The sequence below is a fragment of the Egretta garzetta genome, unplaced genomic scaffold, assembly GCF_000687185.1.
Source record: "Egretta garzetta isolate BGI_Z169 unplaced genomic scaffold, ASM68718v1 scaffold143, whole genome shotgun sequence".
NCBI lineage: Eukaryota > Metazoa > Chordata > Aves > Pelecaniformes > Ardeidae > Egretta > Egretta garzetta.
In genome coordinates this window covers 2539912-2555750 of record NW_009259310.1, presented here as the reverse complement: position 1 = coordinate 2555750, position 15839 = coordinate 2539912, and the positions used below count along the sequence as shown (strand labels likewise).

Here is a 15839-nt window from a genome sequence, read left to right as displayed (position 1 = left end):
GGCCCACTGCGCGGGACCAGCCTCGCTCCCAGCTGCCAACCTGCTCCGAGTGCTGCTAAACGCTCCCTGCAGAAGCTGCTGCGGGCTGCCAGAGGGACAGTCTGCAGGCAGAAATGGGAAGGGAAGCCATATTTGGAGTGATTACAGAGAAAAGTTGAAAGGTATCTGAAGCACAGAGCAGGCTGAAGAGTAGCATTTGTGTAAGCAAGGCATTTACACACAGAAACAGTCAGGACCAGCAAGAGTTTTGCAAACTAAAAGCACTGTGAGAACTATTCCAGATTTGCCCCTCATATTTTTTCACGTATGCCCACTATCGAATAAAAGTCATCCTTACACCAATACAATTATCATCCTTCCAAAGCAGAGTAATAACCTCCGTAAAAAGCAACTACCTGCTGAGGGCTCTCATCCAGATGTTTAATGCAAAATGCTCTTCCATGAGAGCTGATTCCAGGAGCTGCTGTGTGCAAGCAGCCCCTGAGCACCACCAGCACTGGGGCTTCTTTGCCAGAGATGAGGAAAAGAAGAAACCAAGTCTATAGGGTGCCCATAAAGAATCACAGGAAGGACATCAGTGCAGCTGGCTTGCAGAGGAGAGAAGGACTGGAGTTGGTGAGTTGAGCAAATAACTTCTGTGTGTGCGAGAGAGTGATGGAGACAAGGAGGAATGTGCATGGGCAAGACATAAATTAGCTCAGCTTTTTAGTATGCAGCTCATTTAGATAATGAAGAAGATAGCGCCTACCACTGAAACAGTATCAGCAGCTCCTGGCAAGGGTGGAGGGAACAGTTGAGCAGGGTTGTGGTATCTGCGCCCCATCAGCTCTGGTGTGTTCTACAACACGCTTGCCTGTCGTGCAGGGCCGCCCCGTTTCCTTGGGCAGCCCCGTTTCCTTGGGCAGCCTGTTCACCACTGCTCATTCCTCTTGCGTGTTAGCATTCCAGCAGGATTTGGTAAAGCCAGTGCCTATTTTCTTTAGGAGCAGTTTACAAGCAAGCTCTGGCTCATCTCTGGGCGCTGAACCAGGACACGGGACCTTTGCTACTTAACAGGAAGCCCCACCTGAAGGCAAACTTGAGACACTCCCCACAAACAGCAGAGTTTTAAGCTTTACCTCTGAAAAAAACCCATTTTATCATCTGGCAGCTCCTAACATGAAAGAAATACTTGGCCAATTCACTGCAGATTTTTCTTTTCTTTTTTTTTTTTTTTTTTAATTCTGCAATAATCTTCCTCAGTCCCCCTCCCCAATTCAATAAAACATCAATAACTGGTTCTAAAAAACTCTAGCACCTATCTCCCTGAAGTGCAGAGTCCAGCCTTATTTAGAGGGTCTTAACTCACTGTAGCATTGCAATGAAGAAAACACTGACCAAAATATTTAATAAAGCACATATACCACTTCAAAGCCTAAAAATCGCAGGGCTCGACAGCAGTTTTTTCACTTGACATCAGTCTGAACATTTTTGTTCTTAAGTACTTTATTGAATCAGGGCCGAAACATGCGCTTAACACCAAGTGCTTTACTGTTTTGCTGAATCAGACTAAAGCCAGGGCTGTGACACTGGAAAACCTCTTGAGAGGTCAGTATTGAAACGGAAAGAGATCCGATACGAAAAATTGCCTTGGCTTTACGTGTCCTATGTCCACAGTGAACACAAATGCATTTTTCCCCCATAACTTGTGTTTCAGAGGGGTAAGAGAGCTGAGCACAGATCCCAGCAGGATAGAGAGAGATGGAGAAAACTCCACACGATGAGGAAAAGGACAAACAGAGCAGGAAATGGAGTCAGGAAACCTCTGGCTGAGGGCAAGCAGCTCGGTGCAATGCCAATTTGATTTGTGTGAAAACCTCTCCTTGAAGAGGAGCAAACCATCTCGGCCCTCAGAAAGCGACGTGTTTGCATGAGCTAATGAAAGCTGAACAACTTACTCGCACACAAAGGTTCCCAGTGGAATGTCTTGCATTGTTCGCACACCCCAGCCCATCTTTTGTGTCCGATAAAGCTGCAATCGAGTCCTGGAAAAGAGGATATGAAGCCATGTTAATGGGAACACCCTGCAGAAAGACAACGAATTTCCATAGAGATGAGCAAAAAAACCCAGCAGCCTTCCATCAGCAAAAACTCAAAGATGATTTCAGTATTCGACCCCCCCAGTTCTCACGCTGGCACCACTGTGGGCACACTCTGCTCCCACTGCTGCTCCAAGCGTGTGGGCACATGCTTGGATGGGAACTGCCTGGGGACAAGGGATGGGCGCCCATCAGCTGCTTCTCCCTGCCCATCAGCCCCTGGCAGGATGCACACCTAGGGACTGGACATGTTAAGGACTGGGGAAGAGGGTACAGGACTGGATGCTCTGTGTGGTTACGCTGTTGCGGATTTACACATAGGATACCAGAATCCCACCACCAGCATTTCTCTTCCCTTCTGTGCACACACCAGGCACTCGGGGGAAGGCAGGGAAGGTAGAAGGGGACTTAAGGCAGTGTAGCTCTGCAGGGAGGGGTGCTCCAGGGGGAAGGCAGGGAGTTTACGGTGAATTAAGAACACCTTGAGCTAAGTGCTCTGATCCCTTTGCCCTCTGCTGAGGCCAGTGCATTTAGCAACTCCATCATATGCAGCTCCCTAGCTGAACGACAAGGAAGAAACGCTGCAACTTGAAACTTCTTGGTGTAATAGCTGCTCTGTGGAATTTTACTGATGGGGTTTATAGGCAGAGAAACAATCCTGTAAGTCATTCTGCCTCCTGCTCCGCCAGAACTTGAGTTAAGTGCAGGATGAACAGTCTCCAGGGCTAGGGAAGGCTTGCTCTGTCCCCAAGGGAACTAAAACCCACTCTCAGCAACACTGTTATCGGAATAAAGAGAAACCCGATGCTCACCTTAACTTCACCCTGTTGCTTTTTCCAGTACTTCTCTCCTTTTCCCCCCAACCCATTCCCTTCTTCCACCCTCAGCTCAAACCTGGGGCTGCGTGTTTTCTCATATTTGCTCACAGCTCCTGGAGTTTTCACCAGGGCAAAACACAACTTCATGCTGAAGCAGTTATAATACTGTATTTCAGGCTTGAGGAAGCTCCCTCACGTTTTGCTTTGTCCGTCACAGCAGAGCAGAGAGCCAAGCTTGGGTTCAGGCTCTGCTGTTGTGGCCGATGCTGGAAGCAGCGGGACCACAGCTCCAATCTTAGCTTCCCAGCTGAGCTGGGCCAGCCTGCCAGATGGAAACATGTGCGCTGCCAAGCAGAGTTAATTTGGAGCAAATCTGACAAAGGAAGCACTGAACATGGAGCAGGAGCACCCATGTGTCATGCTGCAGCCCAAATGCAGGAGATTTCCTCTGCTGCCTCCCCAGGGACCTCAAACACTGCTCTGTCAAGTACTTGACCTTAGCACCAGCTTCCTGACACAGCCCCTCTCCCAGGCCCATGGTTGGGTTTCCAACCCTTCCCATCTTTCAGAAAAACATTTTAGCAAGGCAAAAATGCAAAAGCAACGGCTCTAGCTGTACGGTTCCTAAATAAACACCCACATAGACACCAGAGCTCTGGAGCTTGGCAGGGAAAACCAGAGAGGGGTAAAATTCTGTTGAAACGCATTGAGCCTTTTCCTTACTTATTTTTAACATTGCAAAATGTCATTGAAACTACAAAGCTTGCAAAAAAAGTGTTGTCAGTACTACAAAAAATTTGCAAAAAGTCTTTTTTCCAGTGGGATCCCTTTGAAGTTTGTCCTGATACATTTAGTGCAGTGGCAAACTTCTCCATAGAGGTCCAAAACAAATCATTTACATTTTTAGTCCAGCACCAAAATCATAACAGCCCAATCTGCGTCATTGAGGCCAACAGGTAGCTGGGTATCCAATTCAGGGGAGTCATGCCAGTAATTTGGACATTTTAAGCAGCCCATATTTCTAACACAGGCTGCTAACTTAGAAGATCTTCTGAATTAAAGCTTTGCAGTTTCTGTTGCTGTTGTTTTCTTCACAGGTCTCCACATGAGAAGTTATATCTAGGTTGTTCATGCAAACCCACAAGCCATTTATATGTTTCATGGTCAGGCTGATGAAAGAATGCCGCAGTTCCCACGTGATGGCGGCAGGGGCAGGGTGTAAATATTAACTGAGCTCATCAACCTGCTGCCACGTCAGCACACAGGAACCCGCTTGCATCCCACCACTGTGTGGTGGCACCTGCCCCAGCTTCTGTATCATCTCGGGAAGTCCTGGGGCTTGTGCATTTATGATAAGCCGAGACTAGAGAGCCAGAAAGCTCACGAGAGTGCTGTTGGTCTTGCCAAGATAAGCTGCGTTTGGATCCTCTGCCTCACCTGAGCCCATTCTGCACCACCCGGTTCCTACAGGTTCTCCAGCACGAGCACGCGTGATTACACTCAAAGATGAGCGGCGGCTCAGCCATGTTGAATTCAGGCAGGAGTCGGCCGTCCTGAAGAGGAGAGGCATTCAAGACTGGGTTAGTTGTCTATTCCTGTGACCCCTCCAAACCAGAGGTGGGCCAAGAGCAGAAATTCCTGAGTGTAAAAACAGGCCAGAGAACCCCAAGGTGGAGGCATGCCCGACCTCCCCAAAACCAGTGTCAGACCTCAACTCCTGCAGTGGTTTTGCTCTACCGCAACAGTGGCATGCTCACCACTGTTACCCACAGCTGAGAAACAGCAAGAGACCGTTTAGATTTTTGCTGCCTGGCATCACCCTATGCATCACCAAAAAAAAAGAAAATATCTTACAGTGCTGTGCAAAAAACCAGTGTGCATCATCATTATTATCATTCTGCAGTGCTGGAGGAGAGAAGCGGATGCTTAGTCTGTGTCTGGAATAAAGCCTAAACTTCCAGATTACAAGGCTAATACACCCAAGTTCTGTGAACCACATTATTTTCCCAAATAACACTCCCAAAAAAGCTACAATTCAATTATTTACCAACCATATAGGAGTAAGGAAGCGATAGACACAGTTAATCATATTTAACAAATTTGGCTTTTAAGGCTTGAAAGATGTAATCATGTATTAACATGTACATAAAATGGCTACAAAGCAAAGAAAGATGCCAATATTCCCCCCAGGAGAAACCTGCAGAGATTCACAGAACTTCTGATATTAGCAGAACTTGTCCAAATATTAACCTCAAAACCTCCCTGGAGGACTGAATCACACTTACCCAAAACAAACCAGGTTTCTGGCAACATTGTAGTTAAAACATCTTTACTTTGCCTTTATCCGGAAGGATCACAATAAATAAAAGCAGGAAAAAAAAAACCAAACAAAAAAACAAAAACCAAAAAACCAAAAAACCACTACCAACCTCTCCCTGTTTACATATTACAGCATTTTCTATATTGCTCTGAAATGGAAGCTGATTTCATGCATGGATTATTAAATGCTCTCTATCACGCGGGTATAATTAATGGCTCAGTTGGCATGATAGTAACACACATAAGTAACACCAGAAAACCTTCCCTGAGTACACATTTTGCTATTATCACATACATTTCAAAGCTGAGACTACAGCTTTAGGCATTTTATAACAAAAAGGAGAGGAGTTGTGCAAGGAACTGTTTTTAAGGTACTATTATAACCCCTAAACGGTGCAAAGTTCAGCTCACAAGCACTGGTCTAACCCAAGAGGAGGTTCAGTGTCCTCACCTTATCATACCAGCAGCGCATACTGAGTTGGCCACACATGCAGTTACTGGAGGAGCAGTCGTCTATACATACACAATACTGGAAGAGAAGACAAGGGGTTAACTCCACACCACTCACACACAACTGAAAGAGCAACTTCTGTGGGTCAGAGAGGAAACCACAAGTCTTCGCCTTCTCCTGCTGCAGCGCATTTGCCAGAAAGATAACCAGCCTCGCCAGTTCAGTGGCATTTTTACTCCATTCCTTATTTCTGTGTGCAATGAATGTCAAAGGATTCTGGCTCGCAGGACGGGATCCCATACTGAGCCAGCGTCATTTCTCATGAGAGGATGTCCCCCCATGTTACTAACCTTCCTCCATGCCCTATGAGCTGTGCTCCACGCTCAAGGACAAGGAAAGCTCCGAGGAGGGACCAGAGCTGGGAGATGATGCAACATGATGTCTCAGTCCTCCCCTGTTGCTTGCCTCTTCCCACACGGGTGCTCCAGCTGGCTGCTTCCCCAGCACTCCCCAAGCCAACGCGCTCCCACCACCAGCTTCTGCGCAACAGGGCTTGGGCATGGGAAGCTCACGTCAGCCATCCGAGAGCTGTGCCCAGAGGGGTCATCCTCACCTTGCACTTCCCCACCTCTGCTTTCACAACCCAGCCCTTCAAGGACTTCCAGTATCACAATAAGGACGTTGGCCTGGATGCTGCAGGCAGCAGCCAGCATGACGAAGGTCTCCCAACAACTCACTGACTCTCCAGATACAGAAAGAGAGGAAAAGGGTAAATGGGAGCCACATCAGCCAGCACCAGTTGTCTGCTGCTACAACCATGCAGCTGAACACAGAGGTTTAGCTTAAGTCTCAGAAAGGAAGAAAAGCAGAATCCCATCTCCTAAAGCAAGAGCTGGCGTTTAGGACTGCAGCCTTAGCTGGAATTCAGTGGTAATATTAGGATTAGACATTCCCATTTTAAATGCAAAACCTGAATGCACACACCAGGACAGGAAAAAAAAACACGTGGATACACACAATCCCTCACCTGTAAATGAGTGATGTTTCTATCAATGTCCATTGGGGAGGTGACGCAGTTCTGTGAAACGTATTTGTAGTTGCTAGGACAAGGCTCGCTGTCCACTGAATTGACGCAGGGAATCGGGATCCGCTCATAACCCCGGGCGATGTCTCTGTCAGTGGGAAAAAGAGAATTGTCACAGAAGAAAAGCTCCCCCGAACAAGGGGCCATTCAAATGCCATCCTGGGGCAGAATTACCGTCTTTGATCACTGAGCATTCAGAGCCTGAAAGCAATTCAGACTAGAACAGAGTTCATTTTTTTCCAGCCTGCCTTACAGATTGTTCTTTGTGCTTGCGAGTATTTCCATTTGGAAGATGAATTTACAAACCATGGTCTGAATCAGCATGTGCTTAATTCTTGCTAAGCTCAAACTGACCTTCACACCAGTTTAAAAAGCTAAGCATGCACTTACAGTCCTTTCTTAAACCAGGGCCCCAGCCTCCCCACATGCAAGGGCTCTATTTCATGACCCACAAGCAAAACCAGACGGGTTCTCACCTGCTCACGACCTTCTCTATCTGGGCAGGCTTGTCAGCAGATGATTCTCTGAGAGTCTTGTTCATCTGTAGGGCCACCCAGACCTGAGAGTTAAGGCTGGAGCACTGCAGTGGAGTCTCACCCTCCTTGTTCTTTAAAGTAACATCCGAGCCACGGGAAAGAAAGAGACTGCAAAACAGCAAGAAAGGATAAGCATCCCCCAAGAGAAACTGCACAAGGGGAAAATTAGCTGAATCACATCCTCCAGCCAACCCTTAAGGGACAAGGAAGAATCTGTAGCAGTGAGTAATCACCTGAGTTTTCTTTATTAAGCATGGTTCAGTGAATCCGTCTACGTGAAGGCGCTGGCAGATGCCACAGACTTGGAGCTCTAGGTACTCACGAGAGCTCTGGGCAAACCTCGCCTTGCTTCAGGCATGACAAATACCTTGCTGGTACCAGCCTAACTTCAGACAGGCTTGAAACATTCCCTGGCAGGGAAAGATATGGGGTGGGAAGAGTAGGCTGGACATGGAAGAGTCCCATAGGAAACTGGTATTGGACTTGGCCCATGTTTATATTCACCAGCTTTTGGTGAGGATACATGATGACTTTATTCACAGCAGTGAAGAAGCAAAGGAAAAGCCCTGTTACATTATGCCACGCTAGTTGCAAAAAAAAATTTAAAAAAAAAAAAGAAAGAAAAGGGGTTTAATCAAGGATGCCTGCCACCTTTCTGCTGGGAAGCCCAGGCTGAGCACAGCCCCTCAAGTCCTCTGCCCAAGACTCCAGGACTGCCCCATGTTTTCTGATCTCTTTCTACACCAGCTCTGGCAGCAGCCAGTATTTCAGACCCGCCGCCCCTAGGAGTGGGGCAGTAGAGAAACAAGCCCTCCACCCCAACTTTGCTTTGTGCTTAAATGCCAAAGCATTTCAAAGGACCTCCCAGCCAGCACTCAGGGAGAAAGGAGTGACCAGGGGAAGGGAAAGAAGCAGCAGGGTTGGAGCTGTACTTACACGACACACTCGTAGCGGTTCTCTCTGGCTGCAATATGCAGGGGTGAGTCTCCGTGAATATTCACTGCATGTAAATCACACTTAGCAGCCAGCAGTATCTCCGCTATGTCAACACAGCCAGAGAAAGCAGCCCAGTGCAAACAAATATTTTCCTCCTGGAGGGAAAGAAAACAGAGCAGATGCTGTTTAGTGTATTAAAACCCTATCGCTTTGGGACTTCAGCATTCTTAGCTCTACACCTGCAGCATTCAACACGTGGCTCGCAGTCTCCTTCTGGCTGGGACTGCCAGGGCAGGCAGGGAATTCTCCACACAGACAAGCAGGGAGTTCTCACTCCAGCCGCCTCCGTGCACCAAAGACGGGGAGGCTGCACACAAAAGCGGACCATCGCCTGCCTTATACGCGCGGAAATTGTCTGTCTCTGAGCCACAAAACAATCTGGATAAATCCACAAGAGGTGTGACAGACGTGAACAAACATGCTGGAAAAGGCTAGAAGCTGAGCTTCCACAGCCCAGACAGACAGGAAAGCCAGCATGTCTCCCAGTGCTACAAAATGAAAGAGAGAAAGAGCACAGCACAAGCTATAGGGTATATGAAGGTGCTGGAAAGAGAACCACAAGCCACAGGGAAAGCAATCAATCCGACTCCAGGCATCTCTTAAATACTGTATGTACTCATCTCTCTCTAGCAGCACTAGAAATAGCTGAACACTCATCTTTTTGATGGAGATATTTTAAGCAATGATACTCTGTTTTCTGTTACAGGGCAATTTGCAGCACGCTTTGAACCCTTCCCCATGACAAGCTCTAAAGACGTTGATTACAACAGCGCAATGATAGTAATGATCACCTAACTTTTTTTTTTTTTTGAAAGCAAAAATAAAGCACATCTTTTAGTCATTGCAACTTAACTTAGATCCTGCCTTAAATGGGGAGGCTATTGACATACACCGGGGAGTGGGGAGACCTCTTTTCTATATATCTTCTGCCTCCCATTATGGTAACATCTAGAAAAAAAAACCCTAATCAGCATCACGTACCAACCTACAGAAAAAATTCATCCTGTCGACTGCACACCGCATGCTGCTGCTCAGACAGGTTACAGACACCTAGACCTGCTGCTTTGCTTTGCATCGGCTACCGCCTAACAGCAGCCTAATTACAATCAAAAGCATTTCTCCCGGAGTATGATGTTTCCCAGCACAAGTGACATTGCTTCTTAATGACTGCAATCAGGAGACACGAACATAGGTAAAGTAACGGATATGCGATACATACATCTGCTAAGAGGGTATTTTTCTTTCAAGTAAATTGTTGACTGAGCTGATTTGATTTTCATCATTTAATGTGTGATCTTGTAACTGGTAGCCAAAAGGCTCCTGTGACAGATCAAACAAGTCAGTTTTGTTCAGAGTCAGTGCTAGGGCTCTGAAGCAATGCAACAACCAAAAAAGCCCTTTCTCTCGCCATGACTTTTGCTTTTAGAAACAGTATCGGATCCAGACCTGCCTGGGAACTATCTAACCTACCAAGGAAATAGAGGCTCCTACCAAGAAGGGGATTTCAGACTGGGGACAGAGACACCTCGGGAATGGCTGGAGCCTTTCTGAGCCCCACAAGGCAAATGCGCCAACACCTCCCCCTGCTAGCACCCAAGACACAAAACAAGGCATTTAGGGAGACAAATACAAACTAGCTGCTTATATCCCTTGGAGTCAGAAAAGCACGAGGAGCCTTGGACAAGAAAATACATTGCCATGAGGTACGCTAGAGGGTGAACTGATGGCGGGTAGGCACTTCGCTGTAACAACTCTGTGCAGAAAGCAGTGAAGCCAGTTACTCCTCATTTATCAAACTATCTCACATCTCAGGCCAAAGCCTGGAATAGCTGAACACACCCCGGTTCACACCCAAGCCTGCCTTGCAAGTACTTCTGGGGTTTCAGTATCCTTAGAGACAGAAAGGAAAAAAATGAGAAAAACACTATTAAGAAAAAAAAAAGAAGAGCAGTGTTGATATAATGAGTCTCCTGAACAGAAGCCTGGATGCTCTCTCCTTTTTTCCCTACTCATCTCCCTTATAACTTCTCTGTTTACTTGAAAATGCCCATGAAACCGGCTGGCACAGCCCAATGCACACCACTGTTGGGCCCACGGAGCTCCCAGGGACTCCACCTGGAGTCAGATTCCCTTAAGTACAGAGCAAATCCCACTCAAGTAGGATTTACAGAGGTGAAGAGCAGACCAAGAGCTGAGCCACCAGCCTGGGCACGCTCTGTCCACACTGTCCATAACTTCGTGCCTGTTACGCCTAGGAAAAGCCAGGTTTGAGATACTTGCTGGCAGACCATCTGCCCAGTCCATCTGGAAAACATGAATAGGAGCTTGTGCCCCCCAAAAGGCACACAGGATGCCCCTAACCCATGCCCAACACACACCGGCCTGTGACCAGCATGGAACTGGTAAGTCTGGACTCAAGGGGATCTGCCTGGCGCAGCGTCCAAGCGGCAGCAGGGCAGACCCAGGTTGGATCAGAAGCAGCAAGGCACAGAGCTGACTACAACCTGCAGCATGACACACAGCATCCTTATGGGCTATGTCAGAAGAGCCAGAGGAAAAGGACTTCTTGCCAGCTTGTAAACTCCTCCCCAGAATATGGAGGAAAATTCTCCCACCAGACACTGCCCCAAACCACCTGTGTCAAGGGACCACCACACCTTCCTGCACTGAGCCCCAAATCTGCCTCATTGGGCTTGCTTGGGTTTTAAACAGATATTGTGGCTATTTCTGAAACAGATTCCAGGAAGAACCTCACATTGTCGCGGATGTTGATGTCCGACCCCTTTGCAAGCAGCAGCTTCACCAGCTCAATATGCTTGTACTCAGTGGCCCAGATCATTGGCGTCCAACCTCCGTCATCCTGGGGAGGGAAAGGAAAGGGTGAGACATGCAGAATGGGCAGGATGGTCTCCTGCTGGCTTCACAAGCCCCTTGGCAGCCACAGCAGAGTGCACCTTGCCTGGGAGCTACAGACCCTGTCCCTCCCCACATCTGTCTCATCACTCTCCTCCAGTCTACGCTGCTGCAGGGAGAGGTCCCTCAGGGTCCTGCAGAGCCCAGCCAGGCTCGAACCAACATGCCTCTGCAGGCTGGAGTTTATTTGCAGCTCAGCACATCGACGATGGATCTCCAGGGCATTCAAATACAGCTGACTGTCCAAACGGTGCACCAACAGCCAGCTTGTGTAAAAGCTCTTACAAAGATCCCTGAGCAGCCTGGGGGAGCTGGCCTTCCCCCAGCAGAAGGAACCCTGATGCAGTGCTGCCTCGCCCCACGGCAACAGATAAGCTCTGCGATGGCGAGTGCCAGGTTGGACCATCCCACAGCATGTCCGTGATCCCACAGCATGTCTGTGATCCCACCCCCACCCTGGCTAGGAGGAGCACAGGGACACCCTTGAGGAACAGGCTCCACCAGCAAATTCAGGCTCAAGGAGAAACTGCACATCAAGGCATACAGAAGGGAAGTTTCCATGAGGTTAGGGGAGGGGATTGTCTTCTCTGGCAGACCAGGATGCCCATGGCACTTGTCATCCTATAATGTTTTGCCCATGGCACTGTCATCCTATAATGTTTTTCATGTGCCCTCCAGCAGCAGGACTGTATTTGAGTAACCACTAGGCAGACAGCACGCTGCTGAGACTCGGGTCCCTGACCTGAGAACAGCATCATCCACCCCTCGCAGAAAGGCCTCACCTGGCAGTTGACGTCCATCTTCCCGTTGGAGAGGAGGTACTGAACGACATCGTAGTGCCCCTTCTTGGCAGCCAAGTGCAGACACGTGGAGCCCTCCGCATCCTGGACACAACCACAGAACAAGCGCTCAGGGGACAACCCTTCCCAGCGTTTCCCATGTCTGTACGACACCACTGACACCACAGCAGAGAAGTTCAAGGATGGACCAGAGGACTCCAAAAGCCCCCATCCCGCTGCCATGAGGGGAGAGAGCAGCAGCAACCAAAGCCAGCACGGAGCAGAGGGAGCTTCATTCAAAGCTCAGAGGTGCAACCCATGCAGAATAGGAGGCTGAGAATGCAAAGGCTACAGGAAAAGCCGCCTTTGCAAAGCCTAGGGAAGGTACCAGCCCCAAACCCTGGTAGATTGCTGCTCCTCTTCCCAGCAAACCCTGCCCAACTCTTCTCCATGTGCTGGAGAGCCAAGGGGAGGCAGAAATCCCTTACAGAGGCAGAGCTTGAACTTTACATCAGAAAAGTAGCCTTGTCTCAACCTGAAATGCTCTGTTTATACAGGGGTTTTGCTGTGTTTTCTTAGCACAAGGCCTTATCCCAGCACCTGGCAGCAGAGCAAAGGGCTTTCCTGCACCGGGGCTACGAGCCTCCCGAGAGACCAAGTCCCCAGCGTGCCCACAGCTGTCTGCTGAGATAGGAGATAAAAAACGACTGTGAAGGTTGAAAGGAAAAATGCCTTTGGGAGCTGAGAATAGAGAGTCTGGTGGAAATGGAGAGGTTGTGAGTCATGATGGAGACACTCCCACACCAACACCAAAGATCTCCACGGATGGAGTCTGATTTTTATCAGGCGTTTATATCCCAAGAGCTTAGCACACAGCAAGGCCCAGAGACCAGGAAATAAGGAGGAGGAAATGAAAGGCTGAAAACTCAAATAACTCCTTCCTGCTAAGCCCCTGGAAGGAACATCGGAGACCAGAGCTTTTGGATGGAGCCGAGCAGAGAGCAGGAGGGCTAGGGAGCAACCTGCCGAGCAAGGACGGGACGTCTCAGGTCAGGGATTACACCGTGTGGCTTCTTGGGGTAAAGAAGGGGCTTCTACACCCCCATAAGTGCCTGCCACATCTGAATAACATTACAGCTTTCCCCTTAGATTAGCATGAGCCAAGTGCAGCTTCTCAATTCTGCAGAGAGCAGGCGTATTTTAATATAAAGTTTCTGCAGGTTTTGAGTGGAGCTTTTACATCCTACAAACAGGATCAACAGCTTTGCCCTGGGGTCTGAGAAGCCCCCTGCCATGCACACCCTCCCCCCGTCCTCAGCACTCCCAGGGCCAGGCTGGGCAGGCTTGGCACACACCCGCAGCCGTTAATGTCTGGATTTCACATCCAAATGGCCAGAGCAGATTTTAAACTGCAGTATTGCTGCTTTCAAAAAAAATGACTAATTTGGTGCAAGAGACTAATTAACATAATAAACTAGTCTAGACTTCAGACGTGATCTCAGGCTTCAAATTTGCTTGTGCAAGCTCAGGGGTTTTTTCCTTCCATTTACCTTTAGAAGCAAAAAACCCCTTCTTTTCCACAGGAATAACTCAGGTGAGAGATGTCTGCATTGCTCAGAGACACTTGTGACAGTGGCCAGCATGAACCTACACATGCCTGTCCGGTCCTTTCCCCCTTCCCGGCTCAGAACCAGGCTCCCAAGGATCTGTTTAAGGCTCAGGGTGGGCAGCACTTGGTATCTTGTGCAATCCTCCTGGCCCTGCCAGCTCCGTTGCAAAAAGAGCATCCCGGCCCTGCCATACTCTCCAGCAATAGCAGGGGAGCAGGCCAACAGCAGCAGGTTGTAACAATACGAAGGTCACATGGGGAGGGGTCCTGTGCTCCAAATAGCATCTGATTTATGGGAGTAATAAACGATCTGTATATTTTCCAAGATTGCAAAGCAACCAGAGCATGCTAAAGGCAAACGGACAGCTGCATTTTATTGTATTTGTTTAAATTAAAGGGTAGAGTTTAAAGATGGGGTACAATTTTGCCACTGTAGCGTGACTGCAAGAAACCACACATCAGTCCTTTGGAAAGCAAAGCTTCCTCTGTCATTTTTGCTGGCTTGGCAAGCACCTAATTACCAGCCCATTTTCAAATGTCACCCCCAAATTCTCATCATTAGAGTCTACAGAGAAGGAAACTCTGAAATCCATTGCAGTGAATTTGGAGTTTGATTTGTGGCACTAATACTTAGTGGCCCCATATGAAATCAAATACCCCCTACATTTGGTGCCCCAAACTAATGTAACGAGTGGCAGTGCTCGCCCCAAACTGCTCACAGCCAGGACACCGCACCATTGAAATGATTCTACCGACAACCACAGCCTTGCCAAGACTTCCCACCCAAGACAAGCAAGTCCATCTCCCCTCTGCCTGCGCACTTCCACCCAGGACTTAAAACCTGTCAAGAAAGAAATGGTGGACAGAGGTTGCTTCAGGAGAAAAATATAAGGAATAAACTGCTACCTTGGGATCTACTAATGCTCCAGCCTTGATAAGGTATTTCACAGTTTCCAGATGGTTGTTTTCTGCTGCTTCCATCAGTGGGGTCCTCTGGTCTTCAGAGCAGGTGTCTATATTAGCACCAGCCTGTGAAGAGGCCAAGGCAAACACAAGGACAGTTACAGTCACTACTGGTTAGCAGATAAAGGATGTGGGAGTAGAGATTTCAGGTTTTCCTGAAATTTACAATATTAAGCAGGGAAAAAAGAAAAAAAGAAAAGAAATAAGACCAGGAAAGGCAGCAGTCTGACTTCAGCTGTTTTGGAAAGCAGCACGCACTGCCTGCCCTCTCTCCTGTCTTCTACAAGCCAGTAACTGGGGCATAAGGAAGCCAACAGCTGGTATTAAATAACTATTGTTATTAATGCATTTTGTATTGCTACTTTCTGGATATTGTTTGTGGAACAATTTTGAAAAATCAGCCTCCTCCTCTTTCCAGCAGCTTTGTTTTCCCCGGTCTATCATTTCCACGGACACAATGAACAAAACAAACAGCTCTTCCCAATGTCACAAGCAGTAGGAACAACTTGCTGATTGCAACAGAGGTAGGAGCTGTGAAAAAAAAAAAAATCCTGGAGATGTGCTAACTATTCCTGTTAAAGTCAACGGTAACATTTCTACAGAGGTCTCTGAGAATATGTTCAGTTCAACATGGGAGTGCCTTGGACTGAAGTCTTGCTCTTTTCCAAATTGACACTACTGTGTCACATATCTTGCCTGCTTTAACTCTTTGGCTTAACTCAGCAACCCACTCAATACTTAAAACCAAAAGAAAACCTCAGAGACAGCACAATTCCTGGCAGGCCACGCACGCTGAAGCACAAGACCTGTTTACGGCAGCAACACACTGACTCAGGTTCACCTGGCACAAGAAGTTAGCTCCATTGCTTCCAGGTGCCTCCTACTGAATGCATTTGTTTTGATTACTTTTAAAGAGCTAGAGCTATTTAAACCAGACTAGAGAAGAGGCATTTCAAGTTTAACAAGCTGGGGACATTCCCAGCCAAATACTGTGTGTCCTGGTTTCGGCTGGGATAGAGTTAATTTTCTTCACAGTAGCTAGCATAGTGCTGTGTTTTGGATTTAGTACCAGAATAATGTTGATAACACACTGATGTTTTCAGCTGTTGCCAAGTAGTGCTCAGACTACTCAAGGACTTTTTGAGCTTCTCCTGCTCGCCCAGGTGCATAACAAGCTGGGAGGGAGCACAGCTAGCACAGCTAACCCAAACTGACCAAAGGGCTATTCCATACCATATAACGTCATGCTCGGGGGGGTTAGTTAGTTCGGTCGGTCGCTCGCGGCTCGGGGAC

The 15839-nt window shown here is 48.0% G+C and overlaps 1 protein-coding gene across 1 annotated transcript in view; it reads right to left on the bottom strand.

Annotated features, from left to right (window-relative positions):
- Positions 1–15839, bottom strand: part of EHMT1 (euchromatic histone lysine methyltransferase 1) — an 83209-nt gene that overhangs the window by 7596 nt on the left and 59774 nt on the right. The window contains exons 17-25 of the mRNA XM_035891910.1: positions 14490–14612; positions 11978–12079; positions 11038–11142; positions 8223–8377; positions 7227–7394; positions 6694–6838; positions 5667–5744; positions 4334–4449; positions 1938–2024 (exon numbers count right to left, since the gene is read on the bottom strand). Of these exons, the coding sequence (XP_035747803.1) occupies positions 1938–2024; positions 4334–4449; positions 5667–5744; positions 6694–6838; positions 7227–7394; positions 8223–8377; positions 11038–11142; positions 11978–12079; positions 14490–14612 (1079 nt within the window). The remainder of the gene's footprint in view (positions 1–1937; positions 2025–4333; positions 4450–5666; positions 5745–6693; positions 6839–7226; positions 7395–8222; positions 8378–11037; positions 11143–11977; positions 12080–14489; positions 14613–15839) is intronic.